This window comes from Ixodes scapularis, unplaced genomic scaffold, assembly GCF_016920785.2.
Source record: "Ixodes scapularis isolate PalLabHiFi unplaced genomic scaffold, ASM1692078v2 PGA_scaffold4__175_contigs__length_147842914, whole genome shotgun sequence".
NCBI lineage: Eukaryota > Metazoa > Arthropoda > Arachnida > Ixodida > Ixodidae > Ixodes > Ixodes scapularis.
The window spans coordinates 76,169,395-76,190,767 of record NW_024609879.1 but is presented as its reverse complement, the minus strand read 5'-3'; the positions used below and the strand labels follow the sequence as shown (position 1 = coordinate 76,190,767).

At 45.1% G+C, this 21,373-nt stretch overlaps 1 protein-coding gene across 1 annotated transcript; it reads right to left on the bottom strand.

The window, feature by feature from the left end:
• Positions 1-8,834: 8,834 nt before the first annotated feature.
• Positions 8,835-19,679, bottom strand: LOC120839980 ((3R)-3-hydroxyacyl-CoA dehydrogenase-like). Its single transcript, XM_040210404.1, has 4 exons — positions 19,643-19,679; positions 19,334-19,558; positions 14,851-15,056; positions 8,835-9,239 (listed from the first exon to the last, which is right to left on the bottom strand). The coding sequence occupies exons 1-4, from the start codon at positions 19,677-19,679 to the stop codon at positions 8,835-8,837; spliced, it is 873 nt and encodes a 290-aa protein (XP_040066338.1).
• Between the last annotated feature and the right edge of the window lie 1,694 nt (positions 19,680-21,373).

Here is a 21,373-nt window from a genome sequence, read left to right as displayed (position 1 = left end):
CGTACTCTATTTTGAGAGGGCAGCTATTATACTTGATTTCAGCTTAGGTCCGAGCCTGGCCGTTGTTATGAGCCGAAGGTCCAATCAAAGAGCGCAAAAAGCGCGACGTCACGGCATTCTTCGCTCTTGATAGGGAGACCCAGCGGAGGAGCAGGCACTGAAAGACGTCGAACACCGCTGGTCCTATCAACTGCGGATCCCAAAGCTGAAGTTTGGGATTATTTGTGCTAATATTTAGCTCGCGAACAATGAGTCATTCATAGTTTTGCTAACAAAAATCCTTTTTTTACTTTCTTTTTACTTTTTTATATATTGAAAGCCGGCCGCCAGATAAAGCTGTATATACACCAGGTAACGAAGTATATACCTCAAATAAGGCTGTATGTATGCCAGATAAGTCTGTATATACGCCAGATTAGGCTCTATATATTCCAGATAAGGCTTCATTTTCGCCAGATAAAGCTGTATATGCGCCAGATAAGGCTGCATATATGCCAGATACGGCTGTATATACATAAGATAAGGCGGTATATACGCCGTATTTAATCATACCATGTTTGATATGGCCAGATATGCCCCAGGTATCAGATTTTTATACGGGGTAAGTTGAAATGCTCCCTCAAATCTAGGCTCGTTATCCTGCAGTGCCCTTGCGAAATATGTTGCCACTTCCAGAACAGCTTGACGCTCGAGCAACGCAAAGCGCTCAGCACACTACACGCTTTTTTTCCCTATCCCTCGTTATATATTCGAATGGGTTTGCTGACGCACTACAGCCACCTGGACTTCGCAATTCGCAATCATGATGGCATGCATGTACGACCGCATCATTGCAAAAGCCGGGGAGAGCCATGCGTCCTCTGCCTTGCTCTCAGTAACCAAGGAGGATGAGCTGGCACAAATATGAGACGAAAGAGTTTTGTAAACGAAAGGAATTAAGCAAAAAGACATGTAGCTTAATATCGTGTTGACAAATGTAGTCATGCGCTAACTGTAGAGTGTCTAATGTGCGACGAAAAAGCATGCTTTTGGCTCGATGTGCCAAAAGCATGTTTATGCTTGCGTCGCTTCGATCGGAAAATTAGCAATCTGCCGACAAGAAAATCGTGCAAAACTGCTTGAAAACATAGATACAACGCCCTATTAAAGGTACTCAATCCTTGGCATCCAGTTCTTCACTTGTGCTATTTCACTCAGCACGTAACGCTAGTGGGTTGCTTGGTGTTTTGTTTGTGCTGTAAAGATACCCTATGTGGAAATCGCGCCCTTCGTAGTTCTGAATCTTGACTTCTTTTTTTTTTTTTTAACTAAACCCCCAATTACAAAATTCCGTACACCCGTTCGTGCATTTTCCGCTAAAATTAGAGAGAAAATCAGCGAGTTTTAGTAGACCGTGTTTCCGCTCCGCTAAGCCCCTCCGCTACCCAGAACTCTATAGCCAAGGACATCGGCGCGCAGGCGTAGTGGCGGTTTCTTCGTAGCGGAGGGCTAGCGGAGGGGGAAACACGGTCTACTAAAACTCCCTATTGACATCACGCGACGTAACGTCACGTGACCTATACACCACGTGTAGAAATTAACGTCACGTGATCTACACGTCAATTCAGTTGCCTAGCTAAATTTAGCGGCAGAATTCACTTTTCGTGATCATGACATCAATTCAGTTCCTCGGCTTAACTTAGCAAGAAAATGGACATCACGTGACCTATAAACCAATTTTCCAGCTACATTTAGCGGGTAAATTGACGTCACGTGACCTAAACACATATTCAGTTCGCCTCTACATTTGGGGGATGAATTCCACGACTTTACCTACACGAAATTGGCAGCGTCCTTCATTATCGCGGTTTTACTGAAAGAGAGCGAGAGACAAGTGGCAGAGGGCTGCAGAGCGCTTTCCTCCTCAATGGTTGGTGGCAACAACTCCGAGATAAGAAAGCTATAAGTTCTGAATTTTCGCACGTCACTAAACGATGCCACCATAGAGCACGAATTGGACAGAGCGCTGCGTCAGCGATCGGTCGGAAATCGTCAACCAATCAGGAAGAACCTGAGACTCAGCCGAACGTTGAGGCCGCAGTCCTATCCACAATGCCCTGCCCAACAATGGCCTCTTTAAAGGGGTACTCCACAGGTTTTTTTGAGCTATCTCACCTAACTATATTTTCTGACTCTCCAACCTTTACCCTTTCCGGTATGCTATTTAGCATCGCAAAATTCAGAGTAGTTATTGTTAAATCGGTAGTTGTAAGTAATGCAAAAACTAACATTCAAATATACTCGCACTTTTCAGTGCCGTGACGTCAGTGGAAGGCAGGCTTACCAGTCGAGGAAGCAGTCTAAAAAGTACAAAAGGCCAATCATCTGTTCCGTGCTGGAGCAAAGGTACTAGAGCGAGCTTCCAAAGCATTCATTTGACACCATGAAACTGCTTCAAATCAATTGCGAACGAATTCTACAGTCCAAAGAATGAACCCCTGCCCTCCACTGACGTCACTTTTTCGTTGTTGCCAGTAGAGACCTTTAGTTTGGAAAACACGGTGAGGTCCAAAACTGTAAATTCAATAACTTCGCGAAAAAACAATATTTTACCTAATATTTGGGATACAATTTTAGCGATGTTTGTTGTTGAGTAAATTTAAATTTCAAGCGAATTGGAGGCAATGAAAAAACCCGTGGAGTACCCCTAAAGCAACGCGATACATTTCACCACTTAGGATTTCTTTTCTAGAAGGTGTTGAACAAACGCTTGAAAGAACCGGACGAGTCCTTTGGATGCGTGAGTGTAGCCAGACGTTAACGTGCCCTTGTGCTCACTTTTTTTTTTTTTTACTTTGATTGATATGATATGTCAAGAGTTCTCTTGAGCGGAACCACCAAGACCGCTTCGGAGTTTTTAGGTTTCAACGCCTTTTCATGATCAGTAAATCCTGCGCCAGCGGGTTCTATTTGTAAACCGAATTCTTTCACCCATCGTCATAGTATAGATTGAACATTTTTCTTAATGGAATGTATGTTGAGTTCTACGTCAAGGATGAACTAAGCAAGATGCTTTGTCCGTTTTAATAATGAAATTTTATTTTAATTTATCACTGAAACGGGGGACCAGAACGAAACGCTGCTACAGCAGCTTTACAGAGTTCCTGGCCCCCGCAGGCGATTCCCAAAAAAATTTAGAAAACGAGCAAACTCCCGCCACACCCACGATTTGTGGGTGTGGCGGGAATAAACATGACTCTCTTGTCTCCTATGGAATGCACGCCTTAGATTTTGGCTTTGAGAGCAGATAGTTAGGTGGTTACTTGCTGAGTGCAAAATCGAACTCCCACCTACCGTGGTGCCCGCCGCAGGACTAGTATGCCTAAAGTGGGTGCATCCCTGGTGAACTCCTCCTCAAAGGAAGCTCCCGCGTCCATTGCTGGGAGGTACACCCTCCGATCTCCACCCGGCTTGGCCTGAGAAAGGAATTTTTTTTTTCCAAACGCTGACCGAGTGGTCGGCGTTCTAATCCCATAGAACACGAGCCTTGCCTGTACCCGGTGACGCCCAGTTTGCCCCTCAACGTTTGGCTGATGGCCGGTGAGTGTGCCTTAAAGGGCACGAATGAGGGGTTCGCAGTTCCACGCACTTGTAGAAAATACGGGTAGCCTAACTCTAAAACCCGTTTTATTTATTTTCTTTATACGGAGAACATCCCAGATAGCAAATCATGTTTGCCCATCAGTTTCCAGGCATCAGGCTTCGCAGGGCCTGCAATTACCCGGCCTGTCCGGAAAGGGGCCTTCGACCCCATCTTTCGGGAAACATAACCGGGAAGAGGGACCGACAGATTCATGTTCGGGGTACAGAAAATTACGCAAGCTGTGGGTGTGTACATTACACGCCCACAGAGCGTGCAGTTTACCTAACGACCGGTAAACTGACACATTTTTGTTAAAAAAAAATAAGGTTCGTTTCAATCCAATGCGTTAGCACAGTTTCAAGCAAGTCGATTTGAAGCCAGATGAGGATCCCTAGGATAAATTTCTCGGGCGGGACATCGTCATTCTAATTTAGCGTGACTCCCGTCTGCTTTGCTGGTCAAACCTATAAACCAAGTTCACTGTGTCACGGTCATGGTGGACGAGCAATAACTGCACAAACACTCAACTTCTTTGAGAGGAATCTTCACGGCGACGTCACGGTTCACGTCGCTTGTGATCTTCAGATGTCATATATCTCAAGGAGCGAGGAATTCCCCAGTGGGAAATCTGGCGTTCTGCTGCCCGGCGGCAGCTTGCCGATTTGTTGTAGTAGCAAATTCGGTTTGGCGAAGTTCGACAGGGAGCACGCGCATGTAGCTTGCGGCCGTACTTCCGCGAAGCAGCACTGCTTTTATTGGAAGTTTTACTATACGACAATCCACCTGTCTTGGGTGAACATCCACCAGGTGCGAAAAGGGAACCGTATTATTGATTCTAAATGACGTTGTAGTTCTTTTTCGAATTGATTGGTGTCTCTGTCGTCGTGTTGACAGAGGTGAGTGACATTTAGACAGCAAAAGTGGGGCAAAATTTCGTGTTATTATCCCCTTAATGAGAAGTATGTAGCTGTCATGGTGTTTAACGACGTAATGTGAGTACTTAATTATTAACTATTTGAGGCTTCTAGCCGTCACAACGCCTGCGTAATTAGGTATACGTCCGTAGAGGGTCGCCTAAAATTAAAAAAAGAGATAAGGAAAATAAATAGAGCAATAAAAATATGTCCAGAAAAATTTAGGCAAATTTAAAAAAATTCATTAGGTATGTGGACCATCGGAGTTCAAAGTAGGTGAAATGTAAGCCACCAGAGTCTGCGCTATTCATGATAGGCCGTGTTTTTACTTTTTCTGTCGTTGTCAGAACGAGTGAGGCTCTCCGCGAACCGGGACTCCTAGATCTTCCAAGGTCGATGACGGCGATTCTGGGCTTGCTGGAGGTCAACCTCTGTGCCTCTGTACAACTAGTCTTTCTTTCTTCCTTATAAAGGCACTGAAATGAACCAAAACATTTAAGGGTATAAATAGGACGCATATGTCTTTTATTTTGTATTTATTCTACTAAAACGTTTAGCAATATTCACGCCATCAGACGCAATTAAAAGGGGGGAGGGGGGAACTGCAATGTCTTAAAACATTGCAGTTTTAAGACGGGGATCGAAAAATAGACCGACGAAGGCGCAAACCATGAAGGTAGAGAGCTTCTGGAGGGGACATCACGACACCACAGGTGAAGCCGGGGGAGACTTCCGGTTTCGAGGGACACATCGCCAACAATGATCAAAAATGTACAAAACCAAACGACGCTATTTGACAGCCTTGAACACCCTTGGACGTCTTTAGACAGACTTCGTCACCCTTGAATGCGTTCCCAGAGACCGCGCCCTCTACTTCCGGCTTCACTTGGGATTTTCTCACTTGTCTAGCTCGAGCTAGAGCACTATATAGCTCCTTCGGAGCAGAGTACCGCAATCTAGAACGCAGTCTCTCGGCAACTAGCGGCGAACACCCGGGGGTTCCAACTCCGGCCTACTTAAGGAATAGATCCCAATTCGTTGATGTTAACGGCCATGTTTCAAACGTTCTATCTGTCACTTCCGGCGTGCCCCAAGGAAGTGTGTTGGGACCATTACTATTTCTTATTTATATAAATGATCTAACCGAAGTGGTTTCTTCGTCTGTTTCCATGAGATGGTTTGCGGATGACTGTATTGTTTTTAAAGACATCAACACTGCTGACAACAATCTTGCGCTTCAAGAATCTATTATCGTGATAGAGCACTGGTGTGAAGCTTGGGATATGGATTTGAATATTGAAAAAACTGTGCTTCTAAAAATTACTCGAAAAAAACATATAAGCTCATTTGAGTATCAGCTTCACAACATTGCCATTCCTGAGGTCACCAGCTATAAATATCTAGGAGTTACCATTACTAATCGTTTAATTTGCTATATACACATCCCAAATATTTGCTCTAAAGCTTTCGCTAAACTGTGTTTACTAAGGCAAAAGCTCAAACACGTTCCCAGTAGTGCTAAGCTCCTCGCATACAATACGTTCATCAGGTCAAAACTCGAATATGCATCAGTCGTTTGGGATCCCTACAATAAAAAACGATATCCACCAGCTTGAACTTGTACAAAGAAAGGCAGTTAGGTTTATATTCAGTAAATACAATAGGTTGGACTCGCCCACGGAACTTATGAGGGATAACCAAATGCCACCTCTCGATACACGTCGGAAAATGACTCGTATTTTATTTCTTTACAACATCCTGACATCCAGAGTAAGCCTAAATACACTCCCATATCTCAATCATCTAACTTCAAGAAAAACACGACACACTAGGGATCACGCACTACAGCCCATCTTCGCAAAAACAAATGCCTTTAAGCACAGTTTTTTTTTCCGTGCACTATTTCGGACTGGAACTTGCTACCAGAAACCATTATTCAGTCAGCCAATTTCATTCAGGAATTAGAACGGTACCTAATTCGATAATGCATTCCGCAGCAGTGGTCTTGTCTTCTTTTGTATTATTGTTTTTGTCATTTTTTCATGTGCTCCCATATGTTGCATTTTTTGCCCCTCCTGCTTGGGCCAGAGGACTGGCCTGCAGTATTGTAAAATAAATAAATAAATGAATAAAAATGCATGGGGAACGGGAGCAAATAGCTGCTTCCTGTATATTTTGGCGATCTATGGAACGACAATAGTTTTTGACATAATAAGGGAATAGTTTACAATAATTTGCGCTAAGTTGTGCGCCATGAAATAATTTCATTTCTTTAAAAAAATTGCCTGAGCAGCATCATGCAGCAGACGACGCGGTGACGCACACCGTTCACGTGACCCGCTCCGGCCAATCCATAAAGTCGATCTCCGCTGCGTAAAACAATCGTCTGCTTCAAACGCCATTGCTTTGAAAATTGCATTCGCATAATTTTCACAGGCATCCACTATTATTAAAACTTTGATGAAGTGTTTAGTGCTTTACCAAATTCACGACAGACTAGTTTCAAAAAGTGTGAACTTGGCATTTATTTTTTAATCAGCCGTGTTGTGTCGATCTCCATGTATTCTTCCATAGGGCAGGCCGCCTCCTGGAACCCTGAGTACCACGTGACTCGCGCCGAGCTGCTCTGTCGGCCATGTTGCCGGCGAAACACGCGGATCAAAGAATTGCGCTACTCTGCTCCGTAGGAGCTATATAGTGCTCTAGCTTGAGCCGGTCTGTCGCTTCCCCTTTTTCCTACCTCCGTGGCGAAAACGGACGCCGAGTCGGCGTCCATGTTCAGAAATATGAAAGCTGCCAGTCGGTGTAGCCGACCAGCAGCTTTTGTGTCCGCGTGTTACGGGCGTTCCAGACGACGATAGATGGTGATGAAATAGCAGGCGATGCCGGATGTTGCCCCGCTTCTGCCCGCACGACTAGCAGCAGTGTCAGACACCGGACTAGACGCACTGGATGTCGCGAAAGGGAGACACTAGGCTCGCAAGTATATTTAGCCGAGCAGTCAAGCGAATCCATAGCAAGGCGGGGCCCCTGATCAATAAGTGGGGTTTAGAACGGGCCGTGACCTCCAACTAAATTCTGTTGAACGGGGTAAGCAGTGCACGGTAATTTGTTTTTGTCGTGGAACAACTATAAAAGAAATGCCTGTCCCATCTATGCCCCTTAATTTTTTTTTTTTAAATTTAGGATTTCATTTATGTTGGTTGTCTTATGCCGTCTAAATTGACATTGGCAGTTTCAGAATGTTGGCAAAGTTCAGCACAATGCTAACGTTTTTACCCGGCTAAGACTAAATATATTCAGTCTGCTGACAACAGTTGAGTTAGAAACGTCCACGTAAATTACCCGGGGATACCGTCGTATCATTTTGTCCAAATAACACACATGAAAAAATCAAACGATTAGACAGAACACGCTCATTAGGAGGCCTGCTATGTAGATGCTTTCAGATGGGATAATATATGGAGCTTTTAAAAATGGCACACGCCAATATCTAAACTTTTACCGGAGCATGTATAGGAGGCTTGAACTCTTACACAATTCCAACTGCGGTTGAGCTTAAAAAGCTCCTTATGACCCTGATCATTTGCAACCAGCAGTCATCGTTCCAAGAGGTCACAGAAGTGAAAAAGATGTCAGAAACGAGTGAACAATTTGTATTTTTTTCGGAACGCCGAAAAATGATGCGTGTGCCTTATATCTTTGTAACGTGGGTGGATTTAGCAGTTTTCAACGATTCTAATCAAAGTTCTGATTGAAAATGCACCTGCAAAGTTTCTTAATCAAAATTTATAGACTAAAATGAATTCCCCAATTCTACTGAACACTAATACTTTTCCTTAATGGGACCCTTTGGCACAGACCACTACGGAATCTTTCTGTGCGACACGTAGTTTTCGCAGGATCGATTCGGCCCGCGCCCTAGAAACACCCTATATATTCTCCGCGTGGAAACATTCACAATTTGCGAAGCAAGAAATATAAACTAAAGCTCTAACCGTTACACGAGTGAGTATCTGAATGCAGCCAGATCGTTATTATTACTCTTTTTATGAAATTGCATATTTTCTCGGTGTCATTATCCTTTTAGATACGTACACTTATTTGTCCTTATCCTCGCTTCTGTAACAATGATTTGTTTAAATTCAGCATACGATATCACTACATACTACAACTGGAGTCAGCATTGATTTCAAGTCGTCTTAAAGATAGCTGAAAAATAGTGTATTACACACTACAACATGAGCTCGTTTTCAATCTCAGGTCACGCTCAGAACTTTTATTTATCAGCTAATATATTATTCCACTATTATTCCTCCCGTGACATCAACAGCAGCCCCAGTCATGAAGCTACTCTTAGGACTGCACATGAACGCAATCGTCTCGGCTATTTCTTCAGGTTGCCCAACGCGCTTCAAGGCCGTTGCCTGGACGTAGGTGGCCACCGCTTCTGCGGGAGTTTTTGCTAGCATGGGCGTGTCGACTGGCCCTGGTAGTATGGCGTTGACTCGGATGCTCTGGGTGGCGACTTCGAGGGCCACTGCCTTCGTGAGGGACACGACGCCGCCCTTAGAGGCTGAGTAGGGAGTTTCCCCAGGATAGCCAGTTTTTGCCATAATGCTCGCGATGTTGACGATGGCACCGCCCGTGACGTTCCTAGCCAGCATGTGCCTCACAGAGGCTCGGTCAATCAGGAAGGTTCCCTGCGAAAGAAAGAACAAGAATGAGTGCCACGTGATAAAAAGCGTGGGCTCAAATGAAGCCGTTATATCTAGTTGGCGTGCAGAGAGGATTGTACGTAGGCGCAGTTCTTCTCAAACCTAATGCCGTCACGAGGTGGTAAATTTTTTGGCACATTTTGTGCTCTTTCTTGGACTGGCGCTGGAACTATATGTGGTACATTATTGACTCACCCTATCACAATTCAGCACGAGAAAGATATTCCAGCTGCTGCAGCAACCAATATACAGGGTGTTTCAGAAAACTCAGGCCAAATCGCTCCTGCGAAAACCGCTTATCGCAACGAAAAAAGGCTTGTGTCGTTTTGGTCCGGGGCCAGGGGCCCATTTAGGAAAATTATTAAAGTCCGAGATAATTAAGTTGTTAATTATTTTTGCGTAATTAACTTTTTTAATATTGTGTTTAAGCGCGTGGTTTCAATTAGAGAATTGCTCACCATCGTCGAAAAACCCTAAACCAACAAAGTGCAGAACGATAGAAGGCACGCGAAGCATTTTACGGCTTTCTGAAAAACCGCACAAATTCGACGGGTTTTTAAGTTTCGGTTTGCTATCGGAACGCATCTGGGCCCCGGCGGCACCGCGCCCCGTGGAGAGAGAGTGCAACCGACTTATGCTGCGCTGTCATCGCGCGACGCAGCAGAGGCTGGTTGCAGTATCTTTCCACGAAGGGGGATCGGTGGCCGAGTGGTCTAGCGCACACCAGCTCGGAGCACGTGGAGCGAAAGCTCGCGCTGCAGAACCCAGAGATCCTGGATTTAAGCCCCACCCCTGCCCGTTTCGATCTGGATGAGCATCGTACCAGCGTGCGGTCGTGTATCACTACTGCGTGGTGCACGTTAAAGACCCCAGGCTAGCGGCTGTACCACACTGGCTAAATTTCTCATCTACAGCTGGGAGACTCGTCGCCCTTGTGAAGCAGACCAAGTTCTAGGCTGTATAAACACACACACAACCCAATTTTTTTTTTTTTTAATCTTTCCACGGGGCGCGGTGCCGCCGGGGCCCAGGTGCGCTCCGATAGGAAACCGACACTTAAAAACCCGTCGTATTCGTGCGGTTTTTCAGAAAGCCGTAAAATGCTTCGCGTGCCTTCTATCGTTCTGCAGTTTGTTCGTTTAGTGTTTTTCGACGATGCTGAGCAATTTCCTAATTAAAATCATGCGCTTAAACACAATATTAAAAAGTTAATTACGCAGAAATAATTAACAACTTAATTATCTCGGACTTTAATCATTTTTCTAAATGGGCCCCTGGCCCAGGACCAAAACGACACAAGCTTTTTTTTTTTGTTGCGATCAGTAGCTTTCGCAGGAGCGATTTGGCCTGAGTTCTCTGAAACACCCTGTATATATATACCGGGTGATTCAAGGAGCGGCCAGGCTCTTTAAATCGACCGCAAATTTCGGTTTCTGAACGAATCGCTTTTCGATTTTGTACAATGTTGGTCACCAGGTGGTGCATTTTTTCTTTTTCAATTTAAAACGTCTCTGACATGCCAAAAAAAATTTTTTTTTTATGCTAGGCGTTAAAATGGCGTGTCAGGACATTACAAAAAAAAATTTTCACTATAGAGGTGCGTAGTTTTTTTATAAAAAATAGAAATAGGAGGCCCAATTCAAGGTTCCCGCCAGTGCACTGTGACGTAACAGTGTACCACAAGGTGTCGGGGCGGTCAGAAGGGTGGCATCGACATACCTCACTAAAAGTGGGTTATCAAGAAGTCACGCGAGTTTTACTCCTCGTGCTCTCCGCGACCGTGCCTACGACTTTTTCTTTTATTTTCTGCTCTTTGTACGAGCGATTGTAGAAAGCGAAGTTTCAGTTCCACAAGCTCTTTATCGCTGCACCGTTGGTTAGTTTCCGTGCTGTAAAAGTTGAGGACGAAGAGTCAGTGGATCGACGTGATGGAGGTCAATAATGAAAGTGTTGCGAGTAGAAGCCAGTGTACGAGTGCGTGCCGTCAGTCCGACGATACAGAGCCATACTGGGCACAAAAAAAGCTATCAAGTTTTGAAAATTTTTAGAACGCTCGCAGAAATTAGGATTGCTTGCGTACGACGCGTCTAATTGCATTGCTGAAGCTTCGGACACCGAGGTCGTCGAATCATCGTATACTCCCCAGGCTGAAGATGCCTACGGTCTCTGGGAAATGCATGCAGTGTGATCTCTTCTCCAGTTGCTGAAATACCGGGACAGTCCCTCACACAGCACCTTCTAGGCACTTTAGTTGATCACGTACTTCACTGACTCCTCCTCGTCTGCCTTTACAGCAACATTAAGCGATGAAAAGCAAATAAAACAAACTTTGTCTGCTTTGATATCGCTCGTGGAGGTGCGGAGAATAACAAAAATAAAAAAAAATAAAAAAATATTACACACCCTCGCGACAAGCAGGAGGAGGGATACAACTCACGTGACTTCCGGCGATGCTTCCCTTCTGACCACCCCGGCACCTTGCGGTACACTGTTACGTCACAGTGCACTTGCGGGAACTTTGAATTGGGCCTCGTATTTCTATTTTTTTATTAAAAAACTACGGACCTCTATAGTGAAACAATTTTTGTAATGTCCTGACATGCCATTTCAACGCCCTTTAAGGACTTTCGTGGCTCCCGTTTGCTTCCGTGTATATTAGGGCCCCAACCAACCACTTACCTACCCACGACTCGAGTAATTTTGGGGAAAACATTTGAATAAGAAAGAAAAACACTGGCCAACGCCTGTTCAAGTTAATGGTGTCGCGGACTGTACAAATATCCACAACTTCTTTGTGGAAGAGATAACTTATCAGTGTTTTTGTCAAATATCTCTAGTATGTAAATTTCAACACTACAAGAGTTTAGTATAAAAAGGTTTCCTGCATTTGTGATTGAAGATAGAAATGTGTTCTATAATTTAACCAGAATAAAATAACTACATGTAACACATTCAACACTTATACCTACCCAGTGATAAAAACACTCCAATGCTACCAAAATGCAAGGTCTCGCTAACGTTACGTTCTGCGTTAACTTTCGTCAAATTTCTCTATTAAAACAGTACCCATATAATCGAGGTTTATTTTAAAGTGTGACTTCGCTTTTTATTTTATTAAATGTAGCAAAATGCTATGCATCTAAGCAACCCAATCATATCGCAGAACCAAGACATATCGCAACATATTATTGGAGTCCGCTCCGCCCAGAGATAGCTGCAACGCGTTGCGCTCAGCATTTCGAATTCAGAGCTTGCATGCGACGTCATGGCATCATGCAGGAGGTTAGTCCATATTCTTGCCAAGAAAAAGGAGACGTTTACTCTTCTCCGTAATGCGAAATTAGAGTGCAGCTCTTCAAATATTTTGATTTTGCAATATATAGTGGTAAACATTTCAGAGAGAAATATGTCTACCTTGACATTTTGATTTTTTTTTTTTTTTTTGAAGGGGGGGATGGGGGAGGCGAGAGAGGGTAAGGAGGGCACAGGCGGGGGCCCTATTTGGGGGCGGCGAGAAGCGCGAAGTCGCATGTCGTGAAGTCCTGACCTGTGATGAACCATAATGCAACCCGCGCGCTGTTGCACTGTGGGACTTCACAGCAATTCTGTTTATCTGCTAAATGAAGCGGGGAAGTTGAATTGGTTTGTAGGTCTGTTACGTCCCAAAATGCAACGTGCGCAGTGTTGCATTACAAGACGTGACAGACCTACACACCAATTCTTTTTCTCCGCTGAATTTAGGGGAGAAGTGAGTGAATTGGTGTGCAGGTCTGTGAAGTCCCATGATGCAACGCGCGCGGTGTTGCATTATGGAACTATTAAGCACCCGTTCTCGCACATAGCAGTTACGCCGACTGCGACGCCGACGCCAATAGCGGAGCCGCTATATGCGGGAACGGGCACCCAAGAGCCTCGCTCTAAAACAAATTTTATGGTTTGAAGTTTATTCTTCATCAGGAAGGTGAGCAGCAGTAAGGTGACCAAAATGACCCCTGATCGGACGTCAGTTGAGCCTATGTATTGGTTCGAGGGTAATGCGGAGTTATATCTCCCAAGTTACGCTGAGCCGAAGCATTGGCGTCGAGATGTTTCTGTGGCGACATCTGATAGATCCTATTCCAGAAGTCATTACCAGGATTTAGCCTAGCCGTGACGTTACAAGTCATGATATACCCTCTTTTTTATTAGAAAGGCTGTCAATTCGGTGACGTGGCCATTGAGCGCCCGGCCGACGGAAAAAGGCGAGCAGATGCGCAAAACGGTTACAAATATGGAAGCGAAGAGTCACTTCTTGGTTGACACCTCAGGCAGCGACAATAATACGCACGGTGGACTCATGAAACAGCAGCAAACCGCAAAACAGAAACAAAGGAAGGAGGCTACCGACGCATGGAGAAACGGGAGATGGGCGGAAGAGTAAAAGGTGGACGCAAATCTTTAAGAAAAAAAGAAAAGCGCGTTTGTGTTTCCGAATTTAACGACTGGTGCGTTGTTTGGCGCTGCCCGAATAAACCCCTGCGCACGCCCTTTTCCCTGATCTCCTTTCCCTTTCACAGCGGTGACGTTCTTTTAGCATTTAACAGACATTGTACAATAAAGGAGGCTATGCATTTTATCATTGCAACATATAACTTCCGGACCAGAAGTTTATTGGTGCAATAAAGTGCAGGATGAACACTTGCAGTCTTGACTTGATCAGCTGCATTACCGCCAAAATTGCCTTTCTGACATTGCCCCTAGTTCCCTCCATAAAATCAGAATAGCAGCAAACATTTTAGACCAGGGCAGTCGACTAAAATGCGCAACCACATATGAACACATTAATTAGCAATCCCCAAACTCATAATGTAGAGTGAATTGCAAACAAGACATCTGGCCGCCGCCATGTTCTACCTCGTGTAAGCCAGCACGTGCAAGTGAATGGCTGCCAAAGCTTTCTTTACGCGCATGCGGCGCGTGCTTGCAATCATGGGGCACCAGCCGGGAACCCATGTTTGCGAACGTCTATTCATCCAGTGGTATTAGCAATTTTCCACTACTGAAATCTGGAGCACATTACCATCGTCAGCTACAATTTCAGACAACTTGAACGGCCTACATAACGCACCATATTTTTTTTATATTGTCCCCCATTTTTGTGGCGCTCATTAGCTTATCACGTTGTCAATTTTCGCGTTAAATATGATTTTGTTAGTCCACTTTCAGTGTGCTGTTTTTTCTGCATTATCTAGAAATCTGCTTAACCTAACCAGTTATAATTTTTATGTATTTGAGTGTTTTTTTTTGTATTATCCTTGACTTTTAATGAATTTATGATTCCAATATTTTAATAAAATAGGTCCAACGTAGCTAAATCAGCTCTAAGCACAGATAGATTTCGAGCGACTAGCAACATCCATTTCTTGTAATCGAGCCATTATTAGATTTATGAATTGATTGATTGATTTATTCACTAAATATGTCATAATAGGCCCTTGGCTAATCGCAGTTGGTAGACCGCAGAGATGATCTTTGTCGCACACGTCGACAGTAGAGAATGGCTAAGAAGATATTCTCAGCCCTGTAGAGCAGGATTTATTGATTTGTTTGTACTTACCCGTAGGTTGGTGCCGATCGCTTCGTCAAAGGTGGCGTCGCAAGTTTCATGGATGAGATTGGGTGTGCCCGAGACACCGGCGCTGTTCACAACAACGCTGATCGTTCTCTTAGAAAACAAAGACTCGATCTCTTCGAAAAGATTGCTGACAGCAGTTGAGTTGGAAACGTCCACGTAGATGGCCCGGTGATTGCCCTTGTAGGATCCTGCGTAGGAGATAGTATATGGAGAGAGAACAGAATGCTAGTGGATGGTATCATTTTAGGGCCGGATAAACAACCACTCGCTCCCAAAATCAAGCATGTTAAATAAAAGCTGAACTCCATGGAGCGAATATGCCGCGAAAAACCGACGAACTTCGCCCAGGGGCCCGTTCGCTTGGCGCATGGCACAACAGCCACTCTTCTGACAACACGCGCAGAGCGAACGGTGCCGGACGAGATTCGTCGCTTCTTTCGGTTCATGAAGTCCAGTATTAAAAGCGGTCCCCACATACATCTGGCAATGACGTCCCTCCCTTTTGTGCTTCCTCGAGTTCAACATCCTCTCACACTGAGAACAAACATGGCGACCTAGGCAGATGACGTCACGATCTGAATAGTCGGCCACAATAGCAAGGCACTTATGACAGGTCATATCCTCCAACTGGCCTTGGATAAAGCAGGGACAGAAAGGGCGCGTCTGAGACTGACGCTGAATACACCAATGTATGCTCTCCTCTACAGCGACTTAGCCGGCTACAAGCTGGCAAAATAACGTGAAATGGCACGGAGATCGAAAGAAACAGGTGAAAACTCTGCTTGTGTCTTCCTACGGAGGACCTCCTGACGTGGCGACCTGCAGTGAAACGACTCTCGGCGCAATTCCGCCAATTATTAGGCACCCTCCAGGGTTTCTGGGCACATGACCAAGGAGGGTTTCCCACAGATAGTCTGCTCACACCCTTCCGAGGGCTCCTACAGTCTAAGCTGCTCTATGAGCGTGCCGTACTCAACATCCGCTAGCCCCAACTGGAATCGCTGTAATGGTATCACCGTGTGGCATCCCTGGGCTTCCCACCATACGCCAGAAAGGTGACAACAATAAAGCCCAAGAAAACCCAGTCTCTCTTCAGCGAGAAAGCGCTGCAATGCACTTCGTAATTCGAATGCGTACTGGCCCAATAGATCAAAAATTCATTTTCAGCCTGCTCTGACGATTTTGTTCACAATTCGGCCAACTCATGGTACAATTCTAACGCGACATTGGAGGTCCAGCGATCCACATCCCTATCCTCCCACCGTAATACGCGCGTTCCCCAATAGACGCGCGAGATTCATTACCAGACCTTCCCAAGAAAAAGGACATGCACCCGGAAGTTGCTCGCTCTGCCGTGGCTATGGCCCTTGAAATGGAATCTGCTGGACAAATCAAGGTCTACACTGATATCTCAGTAGGTAAGAAAAAGGGCTCTGCGACTTCTGCTTATGTGACTATGGCCCTTGCAACAAAGAAAGGTGTTTTGAATATTGAAACGTCATCTACATCCTCAGAGCCTGTCACTATTCAAATGGCGCTAGAGGCTCTACAAGCAACACCAGGGGTTTAGCAGCCGTGATTCTTACAGACTCCCGTAGTGCTCTTCAACAACTTGCCGACATCGAAGGCACCTTCCTGATAGCTCAGAAAACCTCACATTTAGAGAAAAGGCTAGGAGACGACGGTTGGAAACTTGTGTTTCAAAGGGTTCCTGCGCACTGCGGAATCGTCCGAAATGAACTATCGGATACCTTGTCCACAATGGCTCACATCCTACAAACCGCTACACATGACCTCCGACGTTTTTATGAACATCAGAAAACGCCACCCAGAAACTAAAACCACCCGGGGACAAAAGATAATGTGGAGAGCAAGTCGTGCGCTGCTTGCACAGGTGTTGAAGTGACGTTGCAAAGACACCTAGCTCTGGTTGGCTCTTATTGAAGGATAGCGGTTAGACCTCAAAACAAGTTACCGAGAGGTATACCCACCATTCATTCAGAACCTATTAGAGCTCGGGATTCCGAAGTCACCACAACCCCTTAAAAAAAAAACAGACAAACTTGCGATCAGCATACATGTGCCAGACTCTAACCCAACCCGAAGTGGCGCCTCCCTGTTACATCGGCTGCGTACCAACAAAGCCTTCCCCCAGAACAACCTACGTCGCTCCGGGAGGAGTGATCGCCGAAGTGCTCCCAACTGTGTTGTGCGCGGATATTATGCAGAGGACTTTGACTATATATTCTGGCACTGCCCAGAGTACAGGAATGCTCAAAAGACATTTATGGGGCACATTCAAGCCTCCAGCCCCACTCGAGAATTACTGTTTCCCATAAGTAGCAGGCAACCGGAACAGACGATTTTCAAAGCAGTGCTCGATTTTGCCTACGAAACAGGCCTGGTAGGCCGCCGATAGACTTACACACTACTTTGAGGATTGTGTGGCCTATCTAACGTACAGCAACCGTATCACGCTGGTAAGATGCCATTACTAACAGTTCAGCTGAAAGCCACCCTCCGAGGCACCGCCGCTTTGCAGCGGTGCGCTGATGTACAACGCATCTTCCCCTTTTTTAGTTGTTTTCCCAACTGTTTCGATTGGCAACCTTCATCACATGCGACAAAACTGTTTTACCTAACCCTTCTCTACCCACATTTTTCACTCCCCTTGTCTTTGGTCCATTGAGTATTTCCCCTAGGCATGAGCATACTATTACGCATTGTCAATAAACCCCCTTTCCCGCTTTATATATCAGATCCCCGCCCTTCCACATGTTGCTCCCACATACATCGCATATGCTAACCGAACACTAGATCCGGCGCTGAAGCAGCGCTCGGTTGAACGCAACTTGGCATCGATGTAACGTTGTATCAAAACTATCACTAATCCAGCATGAAATCATCGCGGTGCTCGCAATATCAGCGATAACAGCCATGAGATAGCGCCACAGTGTATGTTTGAACAGGCCTTTATATGAGCAAGCGGTCTTCGAAGTAGCAGTGGTAACGGAGTGACTGCTCACCACTTACCGCATTAAACATTAGGAGTGTTATGTACTCAACATAGGAACAGAGTTTATGCAGATGTGAACAATATTCTAATTGATCTGGCTCTGAGATACCTTAGACAGCAAATGACACGTTGGTACTAATTATACAGTGATAGGTCGCTACAACTTCACTTTATAGAATAACTGAGTGTAGATCCGAGCTGGTGATAATTATCCATGATGTAACACCCGAATCTGTGCTGTGGAAAAAATCCAAGAATTTTTATTCGGAAGGGTTGACAGCGGTAGCAGAACTGTTTTCGTTTTCTTCGATTTTAAATTCCCGAATTTTCCAGCACCACAGACTCAGGTTTTACATTATGAATGATTCCAAATGCGGTTATACAATGCCAGCGCTATAGGAGCAGGTTTTCTATCACGAAACGGCTACCTAATTGTTTCCTTTCAAAAGCGTCACTGAACAATGATTGCCTTATTGCACGCTATTTTATTACAATCACATGTTGAAACAAATAAAGCGTAGTCTTTCCCCAATGTATATTGCATATAGGCTAATTACGCGTCCCAGATTCACCCCATGATATTACTCCGTGGGGAACCCACTGATTATTGAGTTGATGGATTAGTGCTGGATGCTTGTAGTAAGGAATGATGATTGACGTAATGGTAGCTCCTCGCGGTGTAAGACTATTGAGAAAATCCCGGGCACTGATTGGTACATTTGAACGTCCAGCACTTTTGCTAACAAGGGACGATCGTGGCTTGTTCTCGTTCGTTGTTTGTGACAAGATGGCTCGTGACAGTAAACCGAGCATCGTTGAGGCGACGTACCGAAAGCAGATCTCCGAGGCGGCACCATCTCCGAGGCGGCATCCGTGTACGCGTGAAATACTAATGCCTGTCTACCCAAGCCTTCAACACCTCCTCTCTATACCACTAATCAAGGGGAACGTGTGTAGCCAGAAAAAAAGCTGCCGGCGCCGCGTGTGTCTACTTGCCGACAAAGCGCACGCGCTAATTTGGGACCTGCCTACAAAATGGCCAATCATGAGACCCGAGTTCGCTTTATAGTTTTACATCGTGAGAAACTAATACAATCCTGATTACAAGAAGCTGGTTGCTCTTTGTCATGATCACAACTACGCCTGGTGCGCGCTCGAGGCAAAAAGTTGAAAACAAATATAATAAAGCGCGAAAAAGGTCAAGGGTTTCTAGTACAGCAACGAAAGTTTCTGCGAAATAGCACAAAAATAATCTTCCTTAGAGGTAAGAATAAGTGTGTGCCCAAGATAATAACATTAGGTACTGTGAATCACCGCATTTACAATCTCAAAGCTGTAGACACCAATTTGCAATGGGCAAAACATTTCTCATTCATGGGTCCTGTGTTCGCACACTACCCCAAACAGTAAAGGCAATAGGTTAAAGTGCAAATAAGTGGAACCACTAACCTTGCAGCATCTCTATAGTCTCATTTGAGCCCGTTCTGTTCTTGTCTGCCACGACGACTGTGGCGCCCTCTCGAGCGAGTACCATGCAGACGCTCCTCCCGATCCCGCTGGCGCCTCCGGTGACAATAGCAAGCCGACCTTTGAGTCCCAAACCCTGGCATTTGGTCTGATTATTTTCAAAGCATGTGTTGTCTTGACTTCCATCTGTTTTGCACAATACAGTTCCTGAAAGCAAGCAAATTTACTAAATCGGGCACCGTGGGAAGATATAAATTTATTGTTATAAGATTTGTTCAACGTCTTTGAAACCTGACCAATATTCTACTCTATAGACACCAGGAGCCATCTGGTACCGCGGTAAACCGTTTTAACAAGCCTACACTTAAACGACGATTCAAGTGAGTATTACGACGTGTGAGGCCAATAGTGTCGCTGTGGTTGCAATTGGCGATTGGCCAAATGCTCACTGTGACGTCTTTGTTTGGATTAATGTTTCGTTCATCGACGGAAATAAGCTCAATGTCAGATTGTCACTCGTGACAATATTGATATAGAAATGCGATGACTGCAAGCTTCCATTTTTATTTTTACAGATAATGTCGAACTTGTAGCTCAAACCTGATAATGGCCAATTCACGCGACGGACCCAATCGCACCTGTCGACTGCGGACTGTGTAACACGTGATCGTAACGTCTCCGATTTTAGCAATCCGCAACTGGTATGTGGACGCGCTGAGTGAAATGGCCGAAATCGAGCCCCTTTTCACTCGGATTTTTGGCGGGTAATCGAGTTCAGAAGCGTTTAGTCTGGCAACACTACAACATTTTAGTTCTTTTTTGTGTATGTTTACACCTTCGAAAATAACGCCTTCTAAGGGTTAATCTAAAACACTCCACTGTGGCATGCGCAAAAACACCAACATGCTGGCAAGTCATTAAATGCTCTAATACTCACTTCCAGGCGACTGTCAATACAACTTAAAAACTTGCCGGATTTACGGTGTCGTTTTTCGTACGCCGCTGTGCAGTATTTTCAGATAGACAACAAGAGGACTTATTTTTTAAGTGGTCTATTGTGTTTTGTGCGCTGGCTGGTTCATTTTGTCGTGCGATTCTTGGTTTCAAGCGCAGAAAGAAGCACCAGAAACTTTACCCGGCTGACGCGACGCAGGTTCCAGTACTCCCCGTGTCCGTGTCGAGGAGCTTCTGTCAAAACGCGTCTGACAACGCTGCGACCTTTGCTGCACACCCAATTATCCTTTCACCTAGTAGGACGTTTCACGTGGCTGTGGTGTACTGTCGTGTTGTGCGCGAGCGCGGAGTACGAGAAGGCATCTCCAAATGTCCCTCCGCTAGCCCAGGACTTCGTCGCCGCTAAGCCGAAGCCTCCTCGAGGAGACCATGCTTGCGCCACTTCGTGCATTTGGGTAGTAAAGCTAGTGGCACTGTGCACTAAGCCTATCACGATGTTTTGTGCCACTCTGCACCACTGATCTTTATTATAGGGGCTGGATGGCGCATAGCCGCTCTCCGAGCAGGGCGCAAGTGAAGCCACCGGAAGTTTGATTACAGTTGAAAACGAGCGTGTTGGTTAATAGATACAAAACTTGAAAGTATAAAACAGAGAGGACGAGGACGGGAACAGGACATCTTTCATTTAGCAACAACATAGAATGGCACAACGATAAAACCGCCCCCCAAGGGTCTCAACGTTCTCAAAGAGGGAAAGGAAATACTAGTTGTAAAGGAAAGGGAATACACTAAAAGAAAAGTTTAAAAAGCGCATCAGTAATCTAGTTATTTTTCGATTACTTAGAATTAACCTTGGTCATTGTCAGTGATATTGCGGAATTATTCTTGTTTGCAGTCCAACAAGGGAATTGTACTATAAATATAAAAGTTTAAAAAGCTGTAGCGTCACGACGAGGTGTCAATATTCTAGTCATCTCTGGTGTTAAGAATTCGACCTCTGTCTTTGTCAATGATAATGAAGGTGCAGAAATGTTGTTGTTAACAGTCCCCATGGCAAATGACTCGATG

Excerpts from the sequence above, each read along its gene's own strand:
- LOC120839980 (XM_040210404.1), bottom strand. The coding sequence starts at position 19,679 with ATGGCTCCTGGTGTCTATAGAGTAGAATATTGGTCAG. Across the intron at positions 19,559-19,642 it reads TAGAGTAGAATATTGGTCAG|GAACTGTATTGTGCAAAACA; the intron begins GTTTCAAAGACG and ends GCTTGCTTTCAG. Across the intron at positions 15,057-19,333 it reads GACTATAGAGATGCTGCAAG|GATCCTACAAGGGCAATCAC; the intron begins GTTAGTGGTTCC and ends TCTCCTACGCAG.